Raw genomic sequence first — 22,176 nt, 5'->3', positions numbered from 1 at the left:
CAGATGTGTTGTAGACAATTTTAATCATCGATTTGTTGGACCTCCAACCCCCTCCTCATGGAATATATCTTGAGATGAAAAACCCAAAACTCGAACTCGAGACCTAAGGAAAAACTTATCTCTAGGGCTCACATAGTGGATTTTAAAAATATCTCGGCCAACCCACCTAAGTGGAGGTGGTTAGTTGTATTACATATAATAACTCAAATATGTACATTTATAAAAACTTTTAAGTTAAAAATTGATCTTAACCATTAACTTTTCAGAATTAATTTTTTAAAAAACTGATTTAAACATTACTTTTATAAGTAAAACTACTTTCAATTCATCAATCACTTTTAAATATATAATTTAGATCTTTCTATTTTATTTTTTTTTCATTCCTCACACGTCATCTCCCTCCCATAATCCGAGAGACATCATAAAAATTGGGCGTTAAAACAAACTATTATTGATGTCGTCTTTATATACAGATGAATTGTTAGTATAGTGTATCAACCAAAAATAGGCATTATTAATTAAATAACCGGCCTATTAAAATGATTATTAAAATAATAAAAAGGACAATTGTTTTCTTTACACCAATTAAGTTTAAAGGAAAACAAGTATAAATAAAACGACCATCTTGTGGTTGAACACAGTTATAATACATATATATACTTGTACATATCAATACAAACATTATCAAGTGTGTGTATGTGAGAGAGACATAGAAATACATACATACATACACACACATATATAGATATATATATATACATACATAGAGAGAGAAAGATAGATAGATAGACAGAGAGAATTTGGTTGGTGGCTGTGCCGGAGAAATGGGAAGAGGAAGAGTGACGTTGAAAAGGATAGAAAACAAAATAAACAGGCAGGTGACTTTTTCAAAACGGCGGTCAGGTCTGCTCAAAAAAGCTCATGAGATCTCTGTTCTTTGTGATGCTGACGTGGCTCTCATCGTCTTCTCTACTAAAGGCAAGCTCTGCGAATATGCTACTGATTCCTCGTACGTCCTCACTATTCATCTCTCTCTCTCTCTCTCTCTCTATATATATATATATATATACACACACACAAATCTATATGTATCGTGTTACTAAATACAGTAAGTTTTTGAATTGTTTATGTTGACCATATTATTTTATGATATATGTATCTCCAATATTTTCAAGAATTCATGCAAGGTTTTTAGTTACTTTTATCGGATCAACTATATATATATGGCCTGGCTTTATATATGTATGATATGATATGATATGATATATCTATATCTATGTGAAATAAATGCATGACACATGTGTTTGTAAGGTTCTAGGGTGTTTTGATTTGATTTATCATAAGCAATTTTTTGTTTTTTTCCCGGAAAAGAAATGTTTCAATCTCAAATGAGTACAGAAGCAAAAGAAATTATAAATTAGTGATTAGATTTCATTAATTGGGTTTGGTTAAATCAGGCAATTATTAGTGGCAAATACTAGTATCAGTTAATTAGGTTTTGTTTTCTGCTGGGTGTTATATAATGTTATCTTATCTTATGCTCGATCGATCCCGATCAACGTTTAATTGCAAAATGATGATCTCTTCAATTCTGATCGATTTCAATTCCTAAGAGTACGCATCATATGTATATATTTTTTGATAATTTCGTCTAAACCCCATCTGAAAGGCGAACTGCTTAATTGCAAAAACACATCAAATTTGAATCTAAACCTCCTGGCCGGCCACTTAATCGGATCAACAAGTTCAACTGGTAATTCCAGAGAACAGTAATAGTAACTTACAACACAAGTTTTTTTAATCATTCTATATCATCTCATGATTTACTGACATGTAATCGATACCTGCTTTTATGTATCGAATCAGGCATGTTAGTTCCTTTCATTAGGTACACCACGCTGGTACTCCGATCCATTAAGATTCAATTAGTTTACGCACGACTCAATTAAGCTTGATATATGTAAATTTGAAGAAGCATAAGTTAATATTTGGGTTTCAAATTCGGATTCTGATTAGAGTTGTATCTTCTTTTAGTTCGATCACTACCTCTTGTGAATCTCAAGTTGTATCTTCCTTTAGTTCATCACTATCGCATCTGCCTCTTGTGAACCTCGAGTTGTATCTTCAAATCCATCTTCCTTTAGTTCATTACCTCTTGTGAATTTCGACTTGTTATCTTATAAGAGACCAAATGCCTATGTGCGAAACCAAGACTTGAGCTTAAAAGAGTCCATATGATCCTAATTAATGCTTATGACAAACGACCAAATTAAGTCAAATACTACTGCACTTTTGGGCGGAACTTAAGAGTGCGTATATATATGTTTTATATATATATTCAGCCTAGTCATGAGCGATCACACACTTAACTTTTTGACTTATTTGATGATTGATTTTGGGGTGATTTTATATTACATATAATAATATGTTTGCTTTATTTTACTAAGACTGATTAGCAGTGCTTGATTTCTGCTTCCAATACGCGTACGGCACAGTTATAATAATCGATAGAGCATGAATTCCTATCTAATACTAGTATGTGTTTTTAGCTGATCATTTGAAACCATCAACGTAATTTAGTTGTCCTCTTAAGTCTTAACCTCAAGCTAATGTACTCTTTGCCTTTCCTTTTTGCACTAGTTTCTTCTCTTTCTTTTCTTTTTTCATCGGCAACTCTTAATCTATTCCCAATCTACTCTACAAACTCTAAGAAACACTATTGTCAGGATTTGAACCCTAATCTTATCTAAAATGTTATTACATGCGTGATAAATTACATATTTAGTTAATGGCGGTTACACATCTAAAGTAACCGGATTATATAATGATCACAATTTTTACATTCCAGAATATCCAACTTCCCAAATACACTAAAACTCAGTTAGTTAATATGTTATTATAATCTGAAAAGCTGACTAGTTAACGTATAACCAAATGCTTTATGCTTCTAAGATGGTTAAAACCCAAAAGTATGTCAATTTCAAATGGACAGTCTTTCTCAAATACAATAGAATGTACTAGTAATAAACATGTATAAGATTTTTATTGCATGTAATAACTTTAATTTTAAATCTCTTCAGGTAACAAGTTTTACTTTGTTAATTACTAATGTATGTAATTGACCTTCTATTAAGGAAATGGTGACATGACACTAAGTTTTGACAACAGAATAATGAATGAACGTTTGTAATGTTAAAAACTACGAGTACTATAGAAGTTTAATTACATAGAATAATACTTTAATGCAATTCACTATAATGCACAAATCATTACTAAAATATAGAATCAAGTGAGCAATGAGATATAGTGAACCAACTTGCTACTCTATTGTCATATATTATAGGTAGGGTTATATAGTTATCTCAGTAACAGTTAAGTTTTTGATCATATTGATATAATTAAGTTACTCTAACTTTTTTTAATAACAAACTCACTCAGAGATGTGATGATATTGCTTCAGTTATGAACTTTTTTTCTTAGTGAACCTGAGTTACCTAATGAAACAAATTATGAAAGTATATTAGTTAACATTTCCTTTCATAGTGTTTCTCAAAACCTCAAACTGATACTTGAAGGAAAAGGAAACCACAAAATATATATTGCTTTTTTAGAACTATTTAGCTTTAACAAGACTGTAATTTGAGTGACATCTCTGTCAATTAGGCAAAGCATATGATATAACTGAAATCTGTAGGCATTGACATACAAAATCAAGTTCAAAGTTTAAACAAGAAAATGTGGCAAATATATATAACTTATGCACAACTAGACAGTAAACTTTATCTTGTATAAATTATATATATGTATATAAAGTAATAAATGGGAGGTTTTTTATGACCGAATTGTCACCTTTGCAGAATTAAAATTATTTAAACCAAGTAGGCAGTGGGATTCCTAAGAAATTCAGAATAAAAGAACTATTAGAACAATATTAAAAAACACAACTTGTTGGAACTTAACTCACTAGAAAAGTCTTGTGTGTTAGAACCATTCTTATTAGTCAAGAATAAGGAGTGTGGAGAGCTTTGCCTAGACCCTAGCTAGATATCAATGATCGACAATGCATAATCAAATTCCGCTGAACTGGTGCAATTTTCATTAAACCAAACTAGATTGTTTTGACTAATGTACCAATTACCAAATTTATCTATGTGTTCTACTCTTGCAGAGACACTAACAAACTCAAACAGATTCCGCTTGACTCAAGTTTATTATGCAAACATGTTTTAGTTTATGTACCAATACCAGATTAATATACTTAACTGAAAATTTAATATACAACTATCCATAAACAAACACATGTAATGAATCATATACATGCAGGAACTTTCGTCTTTAAATTAAGGGTTTAGTATTTGTGAATGTCACCAATTGTAGACGAATGTTTATAGTGTGAAAAAACTAAAGTCTATTGGGTTTTATCACACTATAGACATTCCTCTATAGTTATTGACATTCGCAAATACTAAACCTTTAAATTAAACGTAATATAACTTACCAAATAGATAAAAATAAATGATAAAACTCAAATAAGTTTGGGTCTTTGATCCATCGATATCAGTATTCAACAAAACGCCAAAGAATATGCAACTCTAATTAGCTAGGTCATGTGTGTAAAAAAAAGGGTAAATGGGTAGGAACCCTCTGGTCCCATGTACTGTTTTGTTACCCAGAGCGCACACCGCATAGAACTCATTCCCGGTGACTCACCATTCTCACACATGGGTCACTAAATATAGTTTCTTCTCTTGTCTTTGGCAAGATTTGAACCTGTGACTTGCAGCCTTCATCTGTGGGTCCATGTGGTCACATGGTGGCGGTACCAGTTGGTCTATGATCAATTGGTTAGGTCACGTGTGTAATTACTTGTACAAAGTTATTAATTAGCCTTCGTTGGGAATAACAAAGAAAAAACAAGAAGTTAATTATTCACGTTCACAAGAATCAATTTCGACAATGTTTAAAACTAAATGATTAATGTTTGAATGAAAGTTCCACTAAGTTATCCTAAGATAATCGTTATGTTGCTCGTGCGGCTGTACGTAGTTAAGCGAGCATTTCATTATTCAGATTCACTAAAAGGAAAAGGAGTCAAATAGTTTAAAGAGACAATTGAAGATAGGACATATCTCACTAAAGCGGAATCAACGCCCATGTCTTAGAATCAGATAAGAAAACAACTTGAAGTCTTCGGTTAGAGAGTGTTTACAAATAACCTACTGACTTCTGCAACCTATCAAAACTTAGTGGCAAAGCAACCTTTGAAAATGCACTCACGTGATTGATACGTCAGCTGATCAAATTAGTCTTGAGCCTTGTGTATGGCCACCACATTTAATACTTGATGTATGTATACCATCAAACATTAAAAACTCTTGTTTGAATTCACTAGATAACTGACATATTTAATACTAGCTTTATTTTGTGACCATTGCTTCGTGAACTTTATCAGTAGCTTTAGTCAGCGAGAGCCCTAAGTTCAGAGTCAATCACAAAAGTTTGTTCTTTGATTACTTAGGGGTTGTATTTGTCTTTTGGGAAGTTGTGGTTATGTTTAGTGTGTCTAACTTACTCTGCATCATATCTTGGAATTCTTTGATTTTAATCAATAAGAATTACCAAATTAAAGTACATATGTATGGTGCATTAAATCTGTTTTGTCTATTTACACACACAAAACAGGGACTAACAATTAATGTTGTTCATGTGAGTGCTCTAATCTAGTGGACAAATCTTAAGTTTTCAAGATCTTCAAAAGCTTTAGAAGACCCTTTAAGAAACCCTAAAGTTAGCTGAGTGAAAAGTTAATTTGAAGTATGGATATATTGATTCCATATGTAGGTTTTCACATCACATAAAATGAGAATACAATGCATTTGAGCGAAAATCCTCTAAACAATGCGATACACAGAAGAATAATGCATCGAATCCTGAGTCATTCAATCGTAAACCTTACATAAATGGTGAATGCGACATTCACTCTATTTCCAACATAGACCAACATGTTGTGATTGATAATGCGTTATATTACGGAACAATGAGGTGCATCCAAGCTCTTTCCATCTTTTATGTTGAACTTTTCACTCGGCTATTCCTGAATCCATCCTTTGCCTTTATTTCAACATAGTGTTCTTGGAAATCTTTTTATTTATTTTTTCTTGAACGAGAATTATTCTACTCCTACTTATATTTTACATGAATCCTTGGAATGGAACTCAGGACTTTCGAAAACCTAATAATCCACCCTTACAAATATATTAAGCTAGTATGTCATACGCCCTAACAATTCTGAGGGTTGCCATATATTATTCTCCCCTTTGCCCTTAGCTCATGACATTTGTTATAGATGACTGTCGATAATTTCTTAGTACATTACCCAACTGAGTAGACATGACAATAGAGTTCCGTAAGGATCAGTAATACTTGTGGTCCAAAACAAGTTGTGTCATGTAAGGCCAAGATATTATTTGTAATTTCAACATAACCCTTTGGGTTTCAAGTATGGGTAGATGGGTTCATTCAACGGTAAACCTACAATTTGTAAAACGATATCTTAAATATATGGATTTTCAAATACTTTTAACGAAACTAAGCTATATGCTAAATGTACTGTTAAGTAACTGTTAACCAACAAAACTTATTGGCTCGAACATTTTTGGTGTTACCCTTGTTATCCCACCATTATCCAAATCAGAATACATAAATGGATACATTTCTGCGAGGCTCCAAAAATTGATCCAATTTACGCCTAACTATTGCGTCACGCCTAGGATGAGACCGATTCGACGTTTTAATTAGCAACTCGAATTTGAGCTCGTTTAAGCTAAACTCAGGCATAGTAGTTTTGTACGAGAGACGAATTCGAAGATAAATTTACTGCTCGATTGGTTTCATATGTCAAGATTAAGAAACTAATATTCGACTCAAGTCATTTCAAAATTACTCAATTGGAAACGACCAATTCCGAGACCTTCTTTTTCTTTAATAAGATAGCTTTATCGAAAGCATTATGAGTGATTTTCTTTTCTTCTAAAGATCTACCCATTTAAAAAAGCGGTTTTGAGGCAAAGCGGGCTTGTAGCGCGTATTAGGCGGCACCTCAGGGTAGTTTTTTGGTGCGTGCGCCTCTGGTTGATGAGGCGGTAGAGAAGCGCATGAGGCGGTTAATCGATCTAAGGCAACAAATATTGGATCGGGTCAAAATAGTGATGTTTTAGGCGGCAACTCACTATTTTTGTGGGGATTCCATTTTTTCTGGCGAGTGGGTGAGAAGCGAGGAGAGAGAAAAAGCATAGAAAGTGGTGATGAGTTGTATTGTTTATTATTATATTATAGATGGTGGTGTATGTATCTGTACTGGTACAATATTATTAAAATATTAAACATCACATTTAGGTAGATATTATTTTGGTGCATATCTACTGGTTGGTAATATAATATATTAAAATATTAGTAAATGGTTTTGATGGGTTATAGATATTTAAATACTATACTAAATCTTATATATAATGTTAAGTTGCTTAAAATATTAGTATTCACTATCTTGAATTTGACAACGTTTATTTAAAACCAACTAAATATGTAAAATATAATACTCGTATTAAACTTATTAGCTTTTCTGACTCAAAATTAGTGACAGTTAAAACTTTTATATATTTTTACATATAAATTATGTTATTTGATTGGGAGATCATGCAAATTATGTTATTTGATTGATTATGAACTTTATTTGATGTTTAGTATTTTCTTTTTTAATATAAGATATTAGATATATAATTTATATATTATTTTTTTATTATCGCCTCGACCTTATGCCTCGGTTCGCCTCGAGGCTTACGCCTCTTGAGGCGAAGGGAAAACGCCTTGAGGCTCGTTTTCGTACATTTAAACCTTGAATCTACCCCAATAAAATTAGCTCTTCCAAATGGATTTTAGTTTTTAAAACTATTATAGGAACTTCTCACGAGGGCACTTGATCAAGTTAACAATTGGTACATTTTTGATGTATTGTCCAAACCTTTTCTCATGACGCTCGTCTCGCCTTTGGTCGTGTCGGCTCCACTCTTCACTAGCCAATCCTCCCCCAGATTTATCTTTCTTTGTGACACCTCTTACTAGCGCGACAGTCTCCTTGGAGTGAATGAAGTCGAACGCCGTATCAATAGCTTCTTCAAATGTCAATGGGATTCTCTTGCTTAGATCATCCTAGAGTTGGCCAGGGAGCAGTGCCAGCCAAGGTGAAACCCGAGATCTGTTGACTTCCCGGAAGCCCAAGTATCTTATGGCATTCCTCGGTATATCTTGTGATGAAATCCCTTAGTGGCTCGCTGTAACACCCCAACTAGGCGGAAACATGGGGTATTAATAGAAAAGCTCAGCACGACATGAAAATTAAGTAGAGACAACTAAATGCATTCAAGAATTTGAGCAATCCATACATAGTTGAAATACGATTACAAGTTTCGGATCAAATAATGCACGAGGAGCACAACACCATCAATAGTTTACAAAAGATAGTTCAAATGATGACTAACGATCCTAGGCATAACCCATGAACGGGTGCAATGAATCACAGATCCACAAAAGTCCAAGCTCAATCCTATCACATGCAATGCAATCATCCATCACGTCTTTGGTTCACTTGATTACCTGAAAAGTGTACTAAAATGCGTCAACATAAAGTTGGTGAGTTCGTAGGTTTTGACTATAAGAAACAAGTGTCGGGATAACAACTGTTTAACCTTAATACGAACATAATTAGATCATTAAATGATCATATAACCTTGAACTTTGATTTGGATCGATAAACGATCACACAACCTTGAAACCTTGATTGGGTCATTAAATGATCTCATAATTGGGATCGTTAAACGATCACCAAGCCTTGAAACCTTGATTGGATCATATACAACCACATAACCTTGATTCACAATTCAAACGAGTACATAACCTTGATAAACTAGCCAAACAATCATACGACCTTGATTTATAATTCAAACGATCACATAACCTTGATAAACTAGCCAAACAATCATACAACCTTGATTCACAATTCAAACGATCACATAACCTTGATAAACTAGCCAAACAATCATACAACCTTGATTCACAATTCAAACGATCACATAACCTTGATGAACTAGCCAAACAATCATACAACCTTGATTCACAATTCAAACGATCACATAACCTTGATAAACTAGCCAAACAATCATACAACCTTGATTCACAATTCAAACGATCACATAACCTTGATGAACTAGCCAAACAATCATACAACCTTATTCACAATTCAAACGATCACATAACCTTGATTACTTACATAAACGAACACATAACGATCAAACGAAACCATGAAACACGATGTACTCTTTTCACCCCAAAATCATGTAAAGAAGGGGCTACGAACTCACCTTGAGCAGCTACAACAAGTTTAGATTAATCTACAAGCGAGCAATATTCGTCACACGATCACAACCTATAGTTACACATGCATACACATGAATATACGCCCATACGTTCCAAATTTCGGGACATGATTGATCATAAGAGTCAAAATAATGTTGTTGGATTGATTAGTGTTCAGGAGGATGTTAACAAAAGATTTGATAAAGTTTAAACGAGTCAAAAACGAAAAAAAATTGAAACTGATAGTGTTGCCCCGCAACACAGCTAGTTGCGCTGCAACTAGAATTTCTGAAATTTTTGTTGCCCCGCAATGAGTCCCATATCAGCACAAACCAGCAGCAGCTCAAGAGTGAAGAACATGACCCATTTCACATTAAATCATCATTTTTGACTCAAGAATCGACCAAGGAAGTTTCAAGACTCATTTTGAAGCTTAAACAAACATATTTCAACATGAATAAACATAACGTCATAGATTCGATCCAAACATCAAACTATAACTCAAAACCAATGAAATCAAACAAAAACCTAATTTGAAACCCTAGCTAGACCCCAAATCCGGTTTTGACTCGAAATTAGACCCAAGAACACTTGAATATGACTAGAAACATGATTATAAACATGAAATGATGAATATGAAATAGTTTTAACTTACCAAATCTTCCACCGAAGTGTTGAAATCCGAAATTTACCGAATTGGATGATTTCTTGCACTTACAAACCCAAGTTTTTGATATGTTGATGTTATAATGAAGATGATGAAAACCCCTAACCAAATCTTGCTTGAAACATGAATTAAATGCATAAATTTTTAGAGAGAGAGAGAGAGGGAGAGTAAGAGTTAAATGCTCTTGCATTTAAGAGAGAGAGAGAGATATAAGAAATGAGTGGATGGTTGGGAGGGTGAGAGGTGTAAGACTTTGGTTGGGTCATGGGTATGGGTCTAGGATATGGGTTGACCCATGGATAGTTCATTTACTTAATCAATCTAGTTACACCACAAGTTAGCAATCGACCATTACATTAACGACCATTCGATCTCATAAAACACCTTGAATATCATGCAAACACAACTTGACTAAAAACGATCATTATATATATATATATATATATATATATATATATAAATGCATATTCACCTCGAACACAATTAAATCATAGCCAAACTTGATCATATATAGAGTAAAGGATCATCATTAATCAAATGTACACAAAACTAATGAGTCAACAAAAGTCAAATTTCTCGAATGTTACACTCGCTTTCTCTCTGTGAGCTTCCAAGTGACTTCTCTGACGTTTCTTCTGTTGGACGAACTGGGCTATGAACTTCTCCTTCAAATCTTCGTAGTCTTTGATGCTCTTCTTAGGAAGCTTGGTGAACCACTCTAAGGCATAACTTGCAAGGTGCTTGGGAATAAGTGGCATACCACGAGCTCCATCCACGTTTCAGTTAACACGGCCGGATCAGATTGCTAGAAGGTCCTCTGGGTCCCTAGTACCATCATAAGCACTGACGATAATGGTAACCTTCTGACCGTCTGGGAAGGCGTAATTTGCCACCCAGTCGCAAAACCTTGACTTTGTTGCAGACTGTGGCACTTTGGTCACCCTTGCTTGTTCATCAGCCTCTTCTCCTGCTGCAATATTTAGCATTTTTAGCAACTCCTTTGTCGGATTGACCGGTTTAGGAGCAGGCTCGACTGGCTTTTGCTTTTTATCTCGTCCACCAACAACTTCATTATGGACTCCATGCCTGTAGGATGTGGAGAAGGTTGTGGGGCCGGCTGAGGTGAAGTTGGTGTTAACGCAACAGAGAGTTGATAAAACCAATCGGTTGGAGGAGGGGGTGGTGCTTGAACTTGCTGAGTGCTTTATCAATTCCAACAAATTGAGAAAACCAATCGGTTGAAGGAGGGGGCAACTAGCCTTATCAATTCCAACAAATGGCTCTCCTGGATGGTCACAAATTGAGAGGAGCTAGCCATTGATTGCAAGTATGTCTGACCTCCAGTAATGGGTGGGCTAGCCATGTTAGTCATGTGAGAATTTAATTTAATAGGGTCAGAAGAAAGCATAGTGATAAAAGATGTACTAGTTGGGGGTGTTGAAAACAAAGATACAAAAGGAGATATAAAAGGTGAAGGTGTGGAAAAGAGTGATCCAACACTAGAACTACGAGACCCCAGGCTAGATCCAAAGCTCACCTTGGGCGGTAACCTAGACTCATCACCAGAAACAACATTAGTTGTATTTGTTATCACTTCACCAGATCTAGAACCATAATCTCAAAATTTTTCACCAGAGATATTTTAAACGTTGGAGATCTCAGAGGTTTCGAGATTTTTTACTGAAGAACCACCTCCATCAAGACCCTTCCCAGACCCAGAAAGTATAACTTGAGAAATAGGAGTCAATTCCTCAGCCATGTGAAGCTAAACAAGAAATAAACAAGAAAAAAAGATGAATTTTGCTTTGTAACAACAAAAAACCGTCAAGTGATCAGTAAATTCACGGATGGCGCCAATGTTTGAGCATGAAATGTTAAGCTTAATTACAAAAAAGGGTTAACCACGAAAATCATCAAAATCTCAAAATAAGAGTGCAAACCTACTAAGTTCTTAACGAACCTAAGGTGAATGATGATTTTCCCAAAAAGATGTTTCGATCTTTGGAGGATATGAAATATGAGTATTTTTTGTGTTATGAATGAATGATTGATTGATGATATGAATGTATTGGTTTTAATGAATGTGTGAATTGAATGAATGATTGATGATATGAATGTATTGGATTTAATGAATGTGTGCGAAATATCTGAGTTGTATATTGTTGAATTGAAATTGTCTTCCTGATAATCGATGATGAGGAACATTTATAGACAGCAATTTAGGGTAACCTCGTATTTTGGGCCTTGGGACCTGGCCCAAATTCCAAAAGGTAGTACTAGGTGAAGAACATTCGGGAAGCATTAGTTGTTTATGTTGCACCGAAACTCCAAACAGGTAGACGTACCCATTTCCGAAACTTCATGGAAACGTTTCCGCATACGAAACACGTATGAAACGTCTCCTTGAAATTTCTGTAGATACCGAAACATTTCTTTTAAGTTTTCATACTGTTTCCAACTAATATCAAGGTTTTAAGGTGCTTTTTCTATTCCCCAAACAGGCTATATTATATACAATTTGATCAACATTAAATTTTTTCTATTCTAAAACCAATCATTAAACACTAAACATTCAATGAGTGATCACTGATCAAACATATATTATTATAGTTATACATATCCAATTATACATGATCTCTCAAGTCTCAAGTCTCTCTCTATAAAAATCGATATAATTTATATTTGTATATTTTTGTATTGTCGTACCCGTATCCTGAATTTTTTAGTTTTGCCGTTCCCTGTTACCATATTGTTCCCGTACCCCTTTGTCGTACCCGTTTCGGTGCTACATATGTTGTTAGTACTTATCACGTCATGTTACTCAACCACGTTTTGAGAGTAATACGTGTAGTAATACTTACGTTTGAACGTTTTGAGGCTCGCTAGAGACTTTCGAGGCAGAAGGCTCGCTAGAGGCTTTCCAAGTAGATGGCTCGCTAGAGGCTTTCCAGGCAGAAGGCTCTCCAGTGGCTTTCCAGGCAGAAGGCTCTCCAGTGGCTTTCCAAGCAGAAGGCTCTCTAGAGGCTTTCCAGGCGGATGGCTCTCCAGAGGCTTTCTAGGCAGAAGGCTCTCCAGAGGCTTTCAAGGCAAAAGGCTCTCTTTGGCCCCACTCTAAGCCTTTTCAAAGCTTTCCATACATAAACTTATATATGTAAATTAACTAATCCACCAGAAGGTTCGATCCATTTGAAGCCTCGACAGTATTTGTCTTTTTTTAAGGTTAGATAAAGGCTCTCTTGGGGCCCACTTCCAGCCTTCACACTTTTTGTCGTTTCCTAAGGTTAAATGAAGGCTCTCCCGGGGCCCACTTCCAGCCCTGACACTCTTTGTCTTTTCCTAAGGTTAGATGAAGGCTCTCATTTGTCTTTTCCTAACGCTAGATGAAGGCTCTCCGGGGGGCCACTTCCAAGGCTTTCAGTCTCACCTTAAGCCTTGCCAAGGTCTTTACATCAAACCCTCTTTAGCCAAGGTCTTACCCTAGCCCATCAGAACTTAATAAGAGTAAATTGGCCACTATAAGAAAGAGTTTTAGATTTCCATGTATATTAACTTTTTGCAAAACTTTTTACAAGAATATCCCAACTAGTGTATTTAGTCATTTTTGAATGAATAGGAAGATCGAGATAGATAGAAGGAAATTAAGAATCTTGTCAACCAAGGATGGATGTGAGAAAACTAATCTTGATATAAAGAAATTACGACGACAAAAAGCTTACTTTTGGAGTAATTTACTTTCAATCTCAAAGCTAAGTGGTAGATATTGAGCATTCTAGACAAACTTCATTCATTATCAACGTCTACTTACCAATGATAATAGCATCATCCGTAAATTGTGAATGTGACAAGTTGACATGCTTCTTCTCAGCCATTACTTCACGAAAAATGCCTTTTGAAATAACATCAACCGTGGTGATGTTGAGTGCTTCTATTGCAAAAATGAAAAGATAGGGAGATACGGGTCGCCTTGACGAAGACCTATCTTGTTAGTCCCTATTATTCTTTTTTATAAATAAACACTTGAACACACTTAAAAGTACATATAAGGAAATAGAATCGAAAGTATATAGTCTTCTGTTTGTCTCTTCCTTACTCCCTTTCTCTCCCTCTTCCAATCTTTTCTTGAAGAAGAAGTGTCTTTATTTATAGGCAATTGTTCCCATTGATACTTGAGTGGATTCCATGTGCCAATCGTTTAGCGGATTCATGCCATTGTCGTTTAATGTTTGATGTTGCACATCCATCGAATGTTAACTAGAGTCATATAGTGCATGTCTTAGTCATCTTGCAGATACGCAAGTGCTTTCTTGGCGTTGTTTCGTGTTAGAAGCTATAAGGGGTCATCAAGTGATTTGTCAATACTCAATGATCAAAGAAATGGTTGTCTTGTTTTGATTATGAGTCGTGAAGGCTAAGACCACATCAGCAATGTACGTCATGTCTTCAAGAAATTCTTTAAAGTTTTTGAACCTTACCTTTCACTACATACCAACATCGACCCCGTAGAGTACTCTTTATAATTACATCACTTAGTGGGGATTTTAATCTCAGCAGATCTCAAACTCACTAATTGGAGATCGATTTACCAAAACAGATGCACGAACGTTGGTAAGACACCTCAAATCCACATCCTCCTTTTGTTGCTAAGGCCCATTTGATATAGACTTAGTAAAAAAAACCATATTAAGGAATCAAAGTCTTTTCTGTAAGATGGTAATAAATCTCTTAGGGTTTTCCCTTCTCATTGATTTTAATTTATATAAATTTACAAATTAAATTCGACCAACTTGAATTATTACATTCGACTACCTTTAACTATGACATAAAAGACACTAATAATATGGTCTAGACTCATACAATATACACGGGCTAATATACCTCTGCAGTCTAAGACGGGGGATTCTGAAGACTAAGACTAGACCGAAAATCATTAAATAAAACTCTTGGTAGTCCTTTGGTAAATATGTCAGAGAAGTTATGACGGGACAGAATGTGGAGAACACGAACGTGACCACGTTGGACTTTTTCTTGAACAAAATGTATATCAATCTCGATATGTTTAGTCCGTCGATGTTGAACCGGATTTTTCGAAAGATAAATGGCACTAACATTATCGGTGTATACCAAGGAGGCTCGACGAAGAGGACATCCAAGTTCGAGCAATAAATTGCGAATCTAACATATCTCATAAACATCTGCAACGCCCCGATATTCCACTTGAGTACTAGACCGAGAAACAACTTACTGACATTTGGAGGACCAAGAAAGAAGATTGTCCCCGAGGAAAACACAATACGTGGATGCATGTGCATGCACACCTGCCGAACGACATACGAAATATCAGGTCGGGTAAAAGTTAGATACTGAAGAGCACCTGCTAAATTGTGATACAACGTAGGATCATCAAAAGGAACACCAGCTTGAGCACAAAGTTTGCCTGCAGTGTTAACGGGAGTAGAGACTTGGTTACAATCTTGCATCATAGCCCGTTGGAGAATGTGAGGGCATAGTGCCTTTGAGACAAGAATAACCCATTTAAAGATCGGGTAACATAACTAAAAGGACCCAGATCTTTCATAGGAAGCTTACTTGATAAATGAGACATAAATGTTGCTTTAGTTGAGCCGACGAAGTAACCATAATGATGTCATCAACATATAAGATAATGTAAGTCGTATCCATACAACGTTTGTAAATAAACAGTGAATGATCATTGGAACTCTGATGAAATCCCAACAAGTCGGTAAAGTGCTCGTACCAAGCCCATGGTGCCTGTTTTAAGTCGTACAACGATTTACACAACCGACACACATGATCCGGAAAGCAAGCATCCCAAAAACCGGGGGGTTGATGCATAAAGACCGGTTCTAACAAATGCCCATGGGGAAACGCGTTTTTAACATCAAGTTGAGTAACAGACCAATCGTGAGTAAGTGCCAAAGATAGAACTGTCTGGATGGTTGTTGGTTTGACAACCGGACTAAAAGTGTCTAAACAATCAATTCCCACCTGTTGTTTTCTACCATCCCCCATTAAACGGGCCTTGTACTGCTCAAGAGTACCGTCTAATTTCAATTTCTGCTTATAAATACACTTGCAACGAATAATATTCATACGTGGAGAACGAGGAACTAAGTTACACGTTTTATTATCAATAAATGCTTTAAACTCATTAGTCATAACATGGTTCCAAACGGGATTAAAAGCCTCGGTCAGGTTTTTTAGATAAGGGAGCAATAGTGGTAGAGGTATGCAAACTAACTAGTTGTTTTGTTTGAAATGACTAGTTTTGCTTCATGTCTACATGGGATAAACATTAGCCGGGAGTGTTGGCGAAGACGGCGAAGAGGGGATATGGGAGTGGGCGGTAGATGTAGGTGGTATGACAGAGGCCTGGATGGTGGTGGGATTAGTCTGTGATGGTAGACGGATTCGGTGTCGGGTGTAAGTCTGGGCGAATCAGGAAGGAGTGACCAGGTATAGTGACTGGTCGGCTGGGGCGTTTCATCATGGGAGGAGCGAGGGTGTGTGGTCGGATGATGGAGAATATGAGGATGGAGATCCGAATCAGCAGTCTAGTGAAGGAAATCATATGACCGAGAAATATGGATTTTTTTGGTCGAAAGGTTATAACATTTGTACCCCCGATGATTGGGGGGGTAACCAAGATAGACGCATGGAGTTGACCTTTGTTGAAGTTTATTGATGGTGGTGGCGGAAAGAAGGTGATAATACAAACACCCGAAGGTGCGAAGATGTGTGTAGGAGGGGGATTTATGATAAAGAAGATGAGTCGGGGTGTTGAAAGATTTTAATTTGGAATGCCATATGTTAAGAATGTAGATGGCCATGTCGAGGGCATGACGCCAAAACGACGGTAGATTAAAAGCATGGGTAAGCAATCTGCGAATTATATAATTAATGGAGCATATTTTACGTTTAGCCTTCCCATTTTGAGCAAGGTGTGAGGGCACGAAAAACGAAATTGCATTCCAAATTGTTTACAAGAATTATGAAATTGGTCATTGTTGTACTCGGTTCCATTATCACATTGAATGGTTTTAATAGATTTTTCAAACTCAGTCTTAACGAGACTATGAAATTGTAGAAAAATCGAATAGACACTCGATTTATTTGTTAAGGGATAAGTCCACAGATAGTTTGTAAAATCATCTAAAAGAAGTATGTAATATCGGTGACCCCTTTGAACTAACAACGGGAGAGGTCCAATGATCACTATGAATAATATCAAACAGCGAGTAAATAACAGATAGTGAATTGAAAAATGGAAGCTTAATATGTTTACCAAACACACATGACTGACAAAGTTTTTTGGTATTCGAACTGGACAACGAAATAGACGAATTATTATGTAAAAAACAAAGTGAAGTAGAATCCGGGTGCCCTAGATGACGATGCCAAATGTATTGAGTAAAGGCTGCAAAAGCTGATGGAGAACAGTTGGTTGGAAGAGATAGCGGATAGAGATCCCCAGAACTATTGCTTATAAAATAGAACGTTTGGTCTGAAAATCCTTCACTAGAAAACCATATGGATCAAATTGAATGGAAACATTGTTGTCCCTAGTGAGTTTTCTAACATAGATTAAGTTTTTGATAAAAGAGCGTGAAATAAGGGTGTTAGGTAGTTTTAAAGGTGGAAACGGTGGTTTTAGGGTGGTTTGACCAATTCCGGTAGTTTTTGGGGGCCATTGCCAACGACGCTCTGTTTAGAATTATTATTGACATAAGGACGCATACCTGAGCTGTTGGACATGTGGTTCGTTGCTGCGCCGTCCATATACCAAGTGTGATGAGTAGTCAAAGACATCGTCTGGAAGGCATAGTCGATGTTAATGGGCGTGTAAGAGTAATCTTGTGCCGACACATATGATGCTGATGGAGCTGTCCAAGGATCCCTGGATTGCGTGACAGTGGTCGAGTTGGGGGAACACTAGGATAGGGGCATGGTGGAATCGGCCATTATGGGTGATACAGAACCTGCCATTGCTGCCATTGAGGTGAGTAGCTAAAGTTTCCGAACTCGGAGTTTCCATTATTACCATGTCCACATCCATGACCACGTCCCCCGCGTCGTCCACCCTTGGAATTTTTGGCCGAGAGATTTGTCTTTACTACAAAGCATGCCATGCACGAACTGGAATTTTAGTTCTGTATGAATTCTTGTAATATAACTTTGCTTTGATACAACTAACTGAAATTCAATACAAAATCGATGATAGTTAAATAAAACACAAAACATAGTGAAAACTACTCAACAAATTTAAATCTGGTTATTATATGAGTAATTACAACAGACTACCAAAATGAATAATATGAGACTCTCATGCTTACACTTTGTCGTCATTTTACAAGAATGGTGATGCTAGCTTGCAACCTTTCTTGAATTCTCATAAACTCTCAACTCTTTGAAGACTCGAATCTCTCTCCTTTTGGCTTCAAAGGAAAGTCGCATCTAATCGATCATGTCTACATATAAATAAGCACAACTACTCAAAACCCATGAGGAATAAAATGACTTATTACCCACGAATAGTTGTTTTTCCTTTGCCGCCTCTCGAAGTTCCACCATTACTTCTTGTTGAGCCATTGTGTTTCTCTTAATCTTCAAACGAGTCTCCTCGGTGACTTTCTGGATGAAGATGCATCCGATGAATCAATACTCTTTTCCCTTTTCCGGCTCAAATCTTTTTCTAGTAGTCAACAAAGATCGGGTTGAAATAACGCTTCGATGCACATGTTTTGAATCAAATTCGGGTTGGGATTCGTCTGAAACCCTGCCACCTCTTCTACATCAAGATGTATTGATTCTTCCATTTCTTGGAGTAACCGTGCTAGTGTATTAACACCGAAGTCATTCCAAAACATGGAAAAGTGTGAGATTTCTTCTAAGTTTTTTTAACTTGATCAAATAAGATTAAAATTTAGAAAGGAAATGCAATATTCTTTAACAATACCTTCTTGGCTAATTTCAATAATCTTCTCCAATGCGAATTTCGTATTGGCTGCTATTTTTCTTTCTGATGAACAGTGTCCGATGAATAGACATCGATGAACAACAATTTTTTTTGCGCTATCACAGGTCGCAAGAAAGACGACTCTGATACCAATTTGGTATGCATCAAACTGATTAAGAAGAAGAAACAGAAACTTGATATGTATCCAATTGATTAGGAAAAAGAAACAAAAGTAACACAACAGTAAATACTAAGAAACAATAAATTTATGATAGGTAAATAAGTGGGTTCGAGCTCCACCAACTCCTAGATTGGATTAGAGTTTGAGTGACTCCTAATTATCCTCATACACAATAATAATCTCAACAACCTGAATAATTAGCTCAACCTTATTTTAAGAACCACCATACAAGATCTAATTTGTCCAACAACACATTACTATAATTAATTAACTAATTATTTAAAATGATACTTAACATCTGAATTTGTTTTCCTATCTTCTAATCTATATCAATATGGTAAGAGAATTGTTGAAGAAAATGTGATGGGCGGATGGGGTTAAAGTTATTTTTTTGATAATATGCTTGTGACTATTGGTTAACCGAGTATCCATCAAAACCGGATTGAGACGCCATGTTACTTGGCGGTGGTTTGCTCGTTTGAGTAGACGAAAATTTGGCCGAGTATCTGTCAAAACCGGGTGGAGACGCCACGTGGCTTTTCATCCTAATTTAACTATTAAGATCCCTCTTAAAATTTAATTTTCGAGCCATTATTTTGTCTTACAATTTCTTAATTAATATTGAAACAAAATGTGCTTTAGTAAAAGTAAGTAACATCTGATGTCGTCTTAGGTCTCAATAAGGAGTATATCGGGTGTTACTCTCTATCTTAGACGGTGGATCAAACACTTAATCTTTGTCTCTAAAAGCAAAAATAATTAACTATATAGTCCAACCTTTCTCCCGTAGTCCCATTGTTGTAGACTTCATCTTCTCAAACCTAAAACTCTCTCTAACATACATATAAGGTAGGTTTACTCCTTTCATTTAAACTACATTTTAATTGTTCCATATTAAATTACCAGAATTTTCTCACAAGTCACAACTTGGTCCATTCCAGTTAAATTATAATTACCTATGCAAGCTGCCAAAGCTCGTTTCCTTGGTTTGGTTCATTGGTTGCTTAAACTTTTTTGTCATTTGAATTGATTTTACCTTGTAATTTTACACCTTTATTATTAGCAACAGAATGGAAAGGATCATTGAGAGGTACGAAAGGTATTCGGATGCAAAGATGCAACTTAATTCGACTAATGAATCACAGGTATGTTCAACTTTTTTTGTTTTAAGTATATCCACAAAATCAAGCCTGATTTACTTAATGAAATACTTGTAGGGAAACTGGTCTCTGGAGCATGCCAAGCTCAAAAGTAGAATTGAGCAATTGCAGAAAACCCAAAGGTATTTGCAAGAAAATATGTAACGTAAATGTTAAAACATGCGAGTATATATCATGCAAGATTTTCTCATTTCATGGTAAAACATATTTGATGTTTTTAAAGGCATTTCATAGGAGAAGAACTTGATTCCTTGAACCTCAAAGAGCTTCAAAGTTTGGAGCAGCAACTTGATTCAGCTCTCAAAAACATTAGGTCAAAAAAGGTAAGAATTTGAGATATTGTGCTTCACTTGTTTTTGTTATGTGTGGCCCATCTTCGTTTAATGAGCGCTGATATGTACACAACGTTTGTCCATTTACAATATTTACGAACTCTTGCACATTGTACATCCAGGTGAACGATAAGTTTACCGCGTATGGTAAACTGTGTTGTGTGCATGTCACTTCCATTTCATTTTAAGTTAAATGGCATACGACTATGATTATTATCATATTTTCCTTGCTTTGAATATCTTCATATTATATCGGGGCCAATGAAATTACTTCACTGGAACTTTGCTATTATCTGCAGAATCAAGTCATGCTTGAAACCATTTCTCAGCTCCAAAAGAAGGTACGACCATTTTCACATCTTAGAAAAGTCAAGCTTTATTAAGTAATTCTATGTGAACCAAGTAGCCGTGTCTTTACTTGACAAGGATTTAGGATAAGAGGAATGGTAACTTATCTACCAATTGCTTTTGGGATATAGTTCTATTGCGGAAAAGCTCTAAATATGTGTGGTTATGTAGTTATGTGTGGATATTCTCCTTTCATGAAAGAAAAAAAAAACTGATAAATGCATTCATGTATGATGCATCTCCAGGACAAAGATTTGCAGGATCAAAACAACTTGCTTTCTAAGCAGGTAAATTTTCTATAAGCAACTGGTAACGATACTCATTTTTTGTTTAAAACATTGCCTTACGAAGTAGATAAAACAACGCAGATCAAGGAACAAGAGAAAGAAGTAGCACGCCATGAGTTAGAGATGCAGAACCATGGTATCGTGCCCTCATTTCAGTTAAATAGCTTGAACAACTGGTAACGATACTCATTCCTTGTTTACAGTTACAAAATATAAGATAAAACCTAAACCTAACGGGGGTGTTTACATACGCAGTGACTCATACATGGCAGGAGGCGATGGGGAAATAGAAGAAAACCCAAGACAAGGTCAACCATCTACTGTCATGCCCCCCTGGATGATTCAATACATGAACCAGTAAAGTGTTTCATATTATTTTCTATTTGAAATGGCATAAGAATGCATATGATGCAGCAATATATCACATATATATATATATATATTGATCGGCCATGGATTTAAAATGGTTTGTAATATCAGAATATAGATGTTAAAAGTAAAATGTGTACGGTTTCTTTTTGTTATGTATATAAGATAAGATGTAACAAAAACGGAATCAGACAACATGCTCGATCGTGTCGTTTGCTACGCCTTTATTTGATATATTTTGTTTGTCTTCTCAAATGAACAACTTTGTTTTCTTTGAAAGGCAATGCATGCAATCCCAAATATGGTATAAGACGGTACCCTTTAGAAACAGCGTTCAAATACAAAACACACACACAAAAAAAAAAAAAAAAAAAAAAAAGCTCAACTGTACAAGTTTGTTTATAAAATAGAACATTAGAACATTCCATATTTCATCATTTATGATTCTTA

The 22,176-nt window shown here is 35.7% G+C and overlaps 1 protein-coding gene across 2 annotated transcripts; it reads left to right on the top strand.

Annotated features, from left to right (window-relative positions):
• The first annotated feature begins 666 nt into the window (after window positions 1-666).
• On the top strand, window positions 667-21,881 carry LOC122586851 (truncated transcription factor CAULIFLOWER A-like). 2 transcript variants are annotated; one of them, XM_043758851.1, is made up of 8 exons: window positions 667-1,009; window positions 20,294-20,375; window positions 20,448-20,512; window positions 20,614-20,713; window positions 21,022-21,063; window positions 21,316-21,357; window positions 21,439-21,533; window positions 21,613-21,881. In XM_043758851.1, the coding sequence occupies exons 1-8, from the start codon at window positions 825-827 to the stop codon at window positions 21,716-21,718; spliced, it is 717 nt and encodes a 238-aa protein (XP_043614786.1). In that variant the 5' UTR covers window positions 667-824; the 3' UTR covers window positions 21,719-21,881. The 2 variants fall into 2 exon arrangements, with proteins under 2 accessions (XP_043614786.1, XP_043614787.1); XM_043758852.1 differs by having other exon boundaries at window positions 669-1,009; window positions 20,300-20,375.
• The last annotated feature ends 295 nt before the right edge of the window (window positions 21,882-22,176 follow it).

This window comes from Erigeron canadensis, chromosome 2 (assembly GCF_010389155.1).
Source record: "Erigeron canadensis isolate Cc75 chromosome 2, C_canadensis_v1, whole genome shotgun sequence".
In the NCBI taxonomy this organism is placed as follows: domain Eukaryota; kingdom Viridiplantae; phylum Streptophyta; class Magnoliopsida; order Asterales; family Asteraceae; genus Erigeron; species Erigeron canadensis.
Note: the sequence above shows the minus strand (reverse complement) of the source record. Positions and strands in the feature narration are given on the sequence as shown.

What these genes read in the sequence shown, in the direction of transcription:
- LOC122586851 (XM_043758851.1), top strand. Translation starts at nt 825, where the DNA reads ATGGGAAGAGGAAGAGTGACGTTGAAAAGGATAGAAAACAAAATAAAC. An exon ending in AAAACATTAGGTCAAAAAAG is followed by an intron (nt 20,714 to 21,021) that starts GTAAGAATTTGA and finishes TATTATCTGCAG; the next exon opens with AATCAAGTCATGCTTGAAAC. An exon ending in TTAAATAGCTTGAACAACTG is followed by an intron (nt 21,534 to 21,612) that starts GTAACGATACTC and finishes TTACATACGCAG; the next exon opens with TGACTCATACATGGCAGGAG.